Here is an 8,009-nt window from a genome sequence, read left to right as displayed (position 1 = left end):
AGGGGGTTTCTTTTTTTTTTTAAATGAATCGCTACCCGTTTTTTCCCCCCATTCAGAAAGAAAAAAGTTTTTTTTTTTTTTTTTATACCTTAACCGGTCATACAAAAGTTAAAAAAAATATTAACCGTTCAGAATTTTTTTTAAGACTTCCTCGTTTGGGAATATTTTTGTCTTCAACAAAGTATTGCATCAAAAGCACCATAAAACGTGCTGTTGGCAACGAATGGGAAGAACAACAACGACTCTGTTTGTTTAGAAACATGTCGGGGTACCCTCTGAGCAACGTGTCCGTTGGACTGGGGCCCATGTTGCCCGCATGCAAAGAAATGAGAGTAAATCCTGTGCCAGTAAACCTGGCCTACCGAAACGTGAATGCGAATAATAGTAACAATAACAATAACAGTAATAATAACAATAACAGTAACAATAAGGTTGGCGGGGGGGATGCTCAAAGAGACGACAGTAGCAGTAGCCCCCAGAGGATTGACACCCGCAGCAGCGCGAAACAAAGTAACAACAAGAGTGATGTCAAGGATGAGAAAAAAACAATAACGGAGTGCACTCCGTACAAATTTGGGAAAAGAAAAAAAAAAAAAATAATAATAATTTGGACAGCATGGAAGAGCTGCTGTTCAAATTAACGAACGGAAAATTTAAAGCAGAAAAGCACCATGTGTACACGTCGGATGGGTACAGATTAAATTTATATCGAATTGTAAGTACCAATAAGAAGGAAAATTTGTCAAAAAAAAAACAAGTGTTTTGTTTAAATCATGGGCTCTTCGAGTCATCCATTAGTTACACTTGCAAAGGATACGAGTCTTTAGCTTTCCAAATTTTTGCCAATAATTATGACGTCTGGGTAAGCAACAATAGAGGAAATGCCTTCACAAAATTTGTGGGAAAAAACTACGCAATGAAAAAGCTAAGGGAAAGGTATAGCCTGCAGGATCTCATGGACATTGGCGTGGACGTTAGTGAGGAGATGGCCGTGCAGGGGAGTAGCAGTGCCACGGGTGACGAGGAGAAGAAGTGCACAGAGAGTGGAAGCAGCAGTGGTGAGGAAAGCTGCAGTGGTGAGGAAAGCAGCCGTGGTGGGGAAAGCCACCTTGGTGAGGAAAGGAAAACCACCAACTTACGGAAAGCAGGAAATGCCAGCGATAACACTACCAACGACAATGGGACGAAGAACTCCGAGGGGAACAACAAAAGTGAGGACGAGAGTAGGACTGTCGCTCCAAGTTGCGGATCCCCGGGTGCGAACCTCTCTATAGGAGATGCCCCTTCCGGAGAAGGAGGAAGCAAAGTCGGGACGAATGCCCCATCGGATGGTAACAACAAAGCAGAGAAACAAACTCAGTGTAGTGGCAGCAGTAGTGCTAATGAAGGCACCGAGGATGCACCCTCCAACGTCGGCACTCGTTCCTTCATGGATATTTTTAAGAGGATAAAGGGGATCAAAGGCACAGATAAGAATGAGAAGAACTGTAAGAAGGTGTACTGCGACATCGACGTCGAAACTGCGGATGAGATGGACCCGACTGTGAGCGCGGATGACAGTACGACGGTAAACGGTGAGGAGGAGGAGCAGCAGCACCAGAAGCAGGAGCATAAGCAGCTGAAGAAGAAGGAAGACGAGGACGAGAACGGCGTTTCGGCCCACGAAACAGGCGACAGTCAAAACCCCCCAGGACCGTTCGGAGATGCATCCAATTGTGACTCCAACACGGGGTGCAGCTTCCCACATGTGCCCAAGGAGGTAGAAAATGGGGAAGTAGAGGGAGGAAACGCAGCAGAAGGAGAAGCACAAGGGGAGGACGAAGAAGAAGTAGAGGAGCTTGTTAACTTGAACAAGCAGAGTGAAGTCGAAGAAGAAGGCGAGTACGAAAGCGAGTACGAAAGCGAGTACGAAAGCGAGCACGAAGGAGACGAGGATGACGCGATTGAGCTGGACGAACCCGAAATAGACAACTGGACATTCGAAGACATGGGAACGAAGGATCTCCCAGTAGTTATAAAGTACATCAGAAAAAAAACACAGAGGGATAAAATTGTGTATGTAGGATTCTCTCAAGGAAGTGTGCAACTCTTAGTCAGCTGTTGCCTGAACGATTATGTAAATAGCAGCATTAAAAGGACCTACCTATTGTCCCTACCAATTATCCTAAAAAGCAAAGACGAATTGCTTAAGTCTGTGAAACTATTGCTAATCGCTTCCAAGTGGTACAAGGCAATTATTGGAAGTAAAGAGTTCCTACAGAATGTGCTTCCGGAAAAAATGAGTACCAATCTAATTTGCAACTCAGCTGATTTATTCACACGTAATTTCTTTAAGTTCTACACGAATGACTTGGATGATAATTATAAAAAAATTTACTACAAACATACACCCAGTGGGTCCACCTCAAAAGCGAATTTAAAAAAATGGAAATCATCTCTTCATGATGGACCTGTCTCTGAGGCCATAGACAAATATGCATATAAGTGCTCTTTCCCCATTACCCTTGTATATGGTATTAAGGACTGCCTGGTGGATGCAGTAAGGTCTATTGAGTATATGAAAAAAAAGTTTACAAAAAACGATTTGAAGATTATTACCGACCCGGAGTGGTCGCATATAGACCCTGTGTTGACGGACCACCGGAACGTCGTGCTGTCGTGCATTCTGGAGGATATGAAGAGGGATGAGGAGGAGGAGAGGAAGAAGCAGGAGGAGGAGAAGCAGGAGGGGGAGAAGCAGGAGGGGGAGAAGCAGGAGGGGGAGAAGCAGGAGGAGGAGAAGCAGGAGGAGGAGAAGCAGGAGGTGGAGAAGCAGGAGGAAGAGAAGCAGGAGGGGGGAGAAGGAACAGACGCAGGAGGAGAATAAACAGGAGTAGGAGAAAACGTGGGAGGGGAACCCCACCCACCGGAGGTTCGGCTAACTCGCCGGACTAATGAACACCAAACGCTAGAGTGAGTCGAGTTGCCCAACCTGATTATGATGCCCGTTGTGCGCGCTGAGTTCGTTCTGCGAGCCTTCCCAGTGTGTCGCGCACCTTCGAAGCACTCCAGCGTGCCCTTTTTTTTGTTTTTGTTTATGATTCTACCCCCCATCGTGCACGTGTACTACTTTTTTTGTTTTTTTACCCCAGCAAGTGGGGCGTTCTGCTGGCACATGTGTGTTGCCCCGTGGCAAGGCGGACATGTCTCCTGTATATGTGTGCATAAGGTAGTTATGCACATGTGTGTTGTATTTTTTTTCTTTTTGTGCGCGGCTTCCTGATTGGCTTCCTAATGAGCCGCCACGCCGCTTTCCCCATATAGACTTTTGCCAATTTGATTTAATTAAACCACCGTGCGGGGTGGCGTTAATGACCGTTCTGTTGTTTGATCACGTGAAAGAAAAAAAAAAAAAAAAAAAAAAAAAAAAGAAAGGATGATGGAGTCACCTTTTGTGGAGGGCCACATCGTGGTGCCAACGTGAGGAGGAGATCCATATGGTACTTATAAAAAAGGACCCTTTGTTTTTTCTGCGCTGTTGCACGGCACAGCCCAGCGAAGTCGCGACTTCTTTTGTGGCCCCTGCGCCCCCTAGTGGGCCATTTAATGGAGTATCCATCCGTTCGAGGAGGGTCCCACGTAAGTTACTTAACTTCGTGGAGGGGTACAACAGTTAGCAAATGTTGGTTGGTGTGCAAAGGGAAAAATCGGGAGCGCTCAAAAGGGAGAGTTCCCCATGGGGAGTTCTCCATGAGGGATTCTCCATGAGGAGTTATCTACGACGCGTTCTCTACGACGCGTTCTCCACGACGCGTTCTCCACGACGCGTTCTCTACGAAGAGTTCACTACGACGCGTTCTCCACGACGCGTTCTCTACTTTGCGAGCACGTCCTGGCGCGCCCAACTCAGGAGAGCTGCATAAACTCGGCGTAGTTATTAAAATAAAAGGTGCACACCTGAAATTTTGAGTTGAGGGCAACCAACAATGTGGACGGCTGGAAGCTACTGAGGGAGATGTTCTTCCTCTGATTGAGGGGAGCAAAATCCAGGGACACGATTGGCCTATCCCTGGACGAGTAGAATAACTTCCTCCTCTTCAATACGTTGGAGGTGAACTCGTATAAGTAGTTCCTTTGTACAATGCCACTAGGTCTGCCTCTCCCCCTGTGGCTATCCCCCCTGTGACCGCTCCCCCCTTTAAGCCTCTTTGTAACTCCGATGGCCATAAACCTGCAATTGTGCTTGTCAAACTTCACGTATTCGATGATTCCGTTTTTAATTTTTTTTTGATAGACCAAGTGAAACTCATGTAGGGAGTAAATAAAAATGGTGTCGAATGCGAAGAAGCACATGTGTGGCACATGTCCCTTTGGCTCTCCTTTGTCCGTATCCGTCTGTATTATTTCTACCCCCTTGTACAATCTAAATAAGAACTCATTAAGCTCTGTGTAAATGGCGTGATTAATTGTGGCCATCACTCTTAGTGTGGTTGTGTCCCATATGGTTATTAGTCTATCGTGACAGATGCAGAGTATTTTCCCGTCGCTAGTTATGTCCCCTCCTAAGATGGGGTTGTTCTTGTAGTTTATCCGTTTAATGACAGTGACAGTTTGGTTGGCGTCCCCTTGGTCTGCGTCCCCATCGTTGGCGTCCCCTTCTTCTGCGCCCCCTTGGTTGGCGCCCCCTTTTCGGAAATCCTTTTTGGGGTGGCGCTCCTGACCCTTTTTCTCGCCACCATCACCAATGTCCCCCCCGTACACACTAGCCAGGTGATTCAACCTCCGCACCTCCCTGTAGTAGTTGCTGTTGTCCTGCGTCTGATATACATCCACTTCGTAGTCTGCGTACACGCTGTTCTCGAAAATACGCTCGCTCTTTTCCATGCACCAAATACTCATATCTCCACCGCATTCCAGTACGAGGAAAATGCTAAGGAAGGGATGACTCAAGATCGTTCTGTACTTCTCTAGTTGCTCCTCCCCAGGGTGTTCCTCACTGCTACTCCGCGGTGCCTCTTCCTCACTGCTCCTCGGTGGGGCCTCTTCCTCACTGCTTCTCCGCGGGGCTTCTTCTCCCATTTGATCACACGTGATGGAGTGCTCATAAACGGGCTCGTAGTCCAACTTATTGCTCACGATTCTCCAAATTTTAAAAGTGTAGAAAATCTGCACCAACGCGTTGGCGTTATTTCCAGAAGCCTCCTCCAGCTGGTAGTTCCTCCTCTCAATCGTCATTAGCAAATGCCTACTCTGAGTGAAAGAAAAGGAAAGGATTTCCAAATCGTTCACGGACTCAACGCTGGACCTACTTTTGTAAGTCACCTGTAAGGGACAAACAAATTTTACATGCTTGTCCTTTTCGACATTGTACAGCTGAACACTCCAAAAGGATGTTAAGAAAGAGAAAACCAACCCCCTGTTAGAGTCACAATAAAATAGCATTTGATATTTTTTGTACAAATTATTTTGTACATTCGTGTGGTTGTAAATGCTCCTTTCGATGTCTTCCTCGATTTGCTTGAAACTTATGATGGCTTTGTTTTTCCGTTTTTCCTTTCCCCCCGCGTTGGGGAGAGAAGCGTTAGAAGGAGCCGCGTTCGAGAGGGCCGCGTTCGAGAGAGACGCGCCCCGTTCGTCTTCTTCACTAGAACTCAGTTCTATCCCTTCGTCCGGGATCCCTAGCAGGTCATCGTCCTCTCGCTGGCTCCCTCGAATGCTTCCCCGCGGGTGCTCCCCCAAGGTGTCGCCCTCCTCGAAGTCCTCCCCGGCGTCACTGCTCCCCGAGGAGTCGCTACTCATCCCCTCGCTGTCACTTTGGCCCTCATCACAGTTCGCCACATGGTTCATTGAAGCATCCCCGTTAAGGACCTCCCAACTTACGTCTTCCTCCCCCTGGAGAGCACCAGCATTCGCAAGTCCCCCCAGGGAGTAATTATATGAGCTGTAAATCAATCCTTCGAAAATATTAACGCTATTTCTTATGCTCTCGTATACACTGGTGTAATTCAAAAAAAGGTGTCTCAAGGAGAGAGGCATGTACAGACCGACATATGAATAGAAGAACAATCGGTGATTGTAATTGATGAAGTGAATCGTATTGTTAAGCGAGTTACAGATAATTAAATTTTTCTCCTTATTCACATAGGTGTAGTAACAGGGGGATCCCAGGTGAGGGATGAACTCGGTGCTACCACTGTCTATGTCGTAAATGAGTACAACGGCTTCCTCTCCGCAGGTGATTATTTTCCTTCCCTCGATCGTTATGTTATACACTGCATGACTGTGCCACTTGTACCTCACGACGTGTGTCTTCTGCATGTCTACGATCTTGTCCTTCCTCAGTTGGAAATTGATGAAAGGGACGCTCGCGCTGCCCTGGGTGTCCCGTTCTCCCCCATCCTCGCAGCGCATATCGCAGTGCATATCGCCGCGCACCTCGCCGCCCTTCCTGTAGTATGCCACTTCGTACCCGGGGATGTACGGGTAGGCATTCTCAATCGCCTTCAACAAGTAAATAAAGTTGTCCTTCCGCTCACAGTCCTTCCCACCCCCGAAGGCTTCTCCCACAAAGGCATTACGCCTCAACATGTTAGACGCACTATCCTCATCCTCCGTCACTTGGTCAAACAAAAAAATATGCATATATCCATTAAGGAACCCAATACAAAGAAAATTTTCATCACTTATTTTTACAGCAGAAATCAAATTTTTAAAGTAAAGCATACTGTATCTCCTCTTTACAGTGTCGTATACAATCACGAGGTTGTTGTTGGCTAGCACTAGCCTGGTAAGACTTGGGTTCATATCAATCATGGAGAAGTAGACATACTTGATCTTCACAAGTGGCATTATTTTCACCTTCGCTGTAACGTCTATATGCTTTCTACGTGCATTTGATCTATCCCTCTTTCGTGGCTTCATTTCCGTTTTTTGTTTCTTCAAGGTGGTTCCATCACCACGGGGAAGAAATCCGTTGCTTTGGCTTCCATAACAGTTGCCATTCTGCGTGTGTACCCCGTTGTAATGGTTAAGCGGCCGAGTCTGCAGCTTTTCCCGTTGTCGGTGCTCCTCCCGCCGCTCACCCTCCCGCCGCTCACCCTCCCACCGCTCATCCTCCCACCGCTGCTCCTCCTCCCCGTCCGAACTGGTCGCCATCAACTCGCACGGGAATACATCCTTGTTGAAGGAGTCCTCCGAGTCGGAGGAAAACGTGTACGTCACGTGGGTCGGTGGGGGGGACTCGTCCCCCTGGGCCTTTCCCACGTGGGTCCTTCCCATTTGAGCCCTTCCCACGCCAGGGTTGGCCTCCCCCCGCTCAGGTACCTCCCCATTTAAGTAACAAAGCGGAGACTCATAGTTGAACACAAATCTGAGCAGATAAAAATTCATGAACATTTTTTTCCCCCGCGGATCAAACTCCCAAGTCGCGAAACAGAGTTCGCCATTTTTCCCAAAGCTGTTTATATAAAATAAATTTTTGATGAAAAATTTTTTCACAAATTGAAATTTTCTCTCACTAATTAAATACAAGTAAATGTAATTATTGAAAGTTTTCAAAACTAAATATTCTTGTTTCGTTTTTTTGTCTACAAAATAAAATAAGCTATCTATAAAGAAGGAGGTGACTATTTTTTTTAAATCTATTAACAAAATTCCACTTTCGCTACTAATATAGGCAATATTTTTCCTACTCACTACTGGCTTGTTTTTAATTAAATTTCCTGCTATGTGTAATTTGAGTAACTTTGCTTCTCTATCGAAGCTAGCATTTTGTAGAAGCAATTCCTTGTGTAGCTTGCTCGTGTACTCGTTTTTGGCTAGCTCTTCCTCCAGTTCGTTTAACTCTTCTATTCTCGCCTTCTCGTTCTCCTTGACCTCTACTCGGAAGTTTTTCGGCCGGAACTCCCGGCTCATTATCGTTCTTTGCCTCCTCATTTGGTGGAGGGTGAGGGGCGCAGCGGCGCAAAAAGGGGGACCACACGGAAGGGATTTTCCCCCCAGGTGAAGGGATCAACTGTGGGGATTTTCCC

The 8,009-nt window shown here is 46.6% G+C and overlaps 2 protein-coding genes across 2 annotated transcripts; one reads left to right on the top strand and one right to left on the bottom strand.

Annotated features, from left to right (window-relative positions):
• Window positions 1–260: 260 nt before the first annotated feature.
• PCYB_093270 (hypothetical protein) lies at window positions 261–2,866 on the top strand (the record flags this gene model as incomplete). The annotated part of the gene is made up of 2 exons (XM_004222441.1): window positions 261–565; window positions 616–2,866. The coding sequence occupies 2 exons, from the start codon at window positions 261–263 to the stop codon at window positions 2,864–2,866; spliced, it is 2,556 nt and encodes an 851-aa protein (XP_004222489.1).
• A 1,019-nt stretch (window positions 2,867–3,885) lies between these two features.
• Window positions 3,886–7,914, bottom strand: PCYB_093260 (hypothetical protein; the record flags this gene model as incomplete). Its single annotated transcript, XM_004222440.1, has 2 exons — window positions 3,886–5,359; window positions 5,393–7,914. 2 exons carry the CDS (start codon window positions 7,912–7,914, stop codon window positions 3,886–3,888), a joined length of 3,996 nt encoding a protein of 1,331 aa, XP_004222488.1.
• Window positions 7,915–8,009: the final 95 nt, after the last annotated feature.

This window comes from Plasmodium cynomolgi, chromosome 9 (assembly GCF_000321355.1).
Source record: "Plasmodium cynomolgi strain B DNA, chromosome 9, whole genome shotgun sequence".
NCBI lineage: Eukaryota > Apicomplexa > Aconoidasida > Haemosporida > Plasmodiidae > Plasmodium > Plasmodium cynomolgi.
Note: the sequence above shows the minus strand (reverse complement) of the source record. Positions and strands in the feature narration are given on the sequence as shown.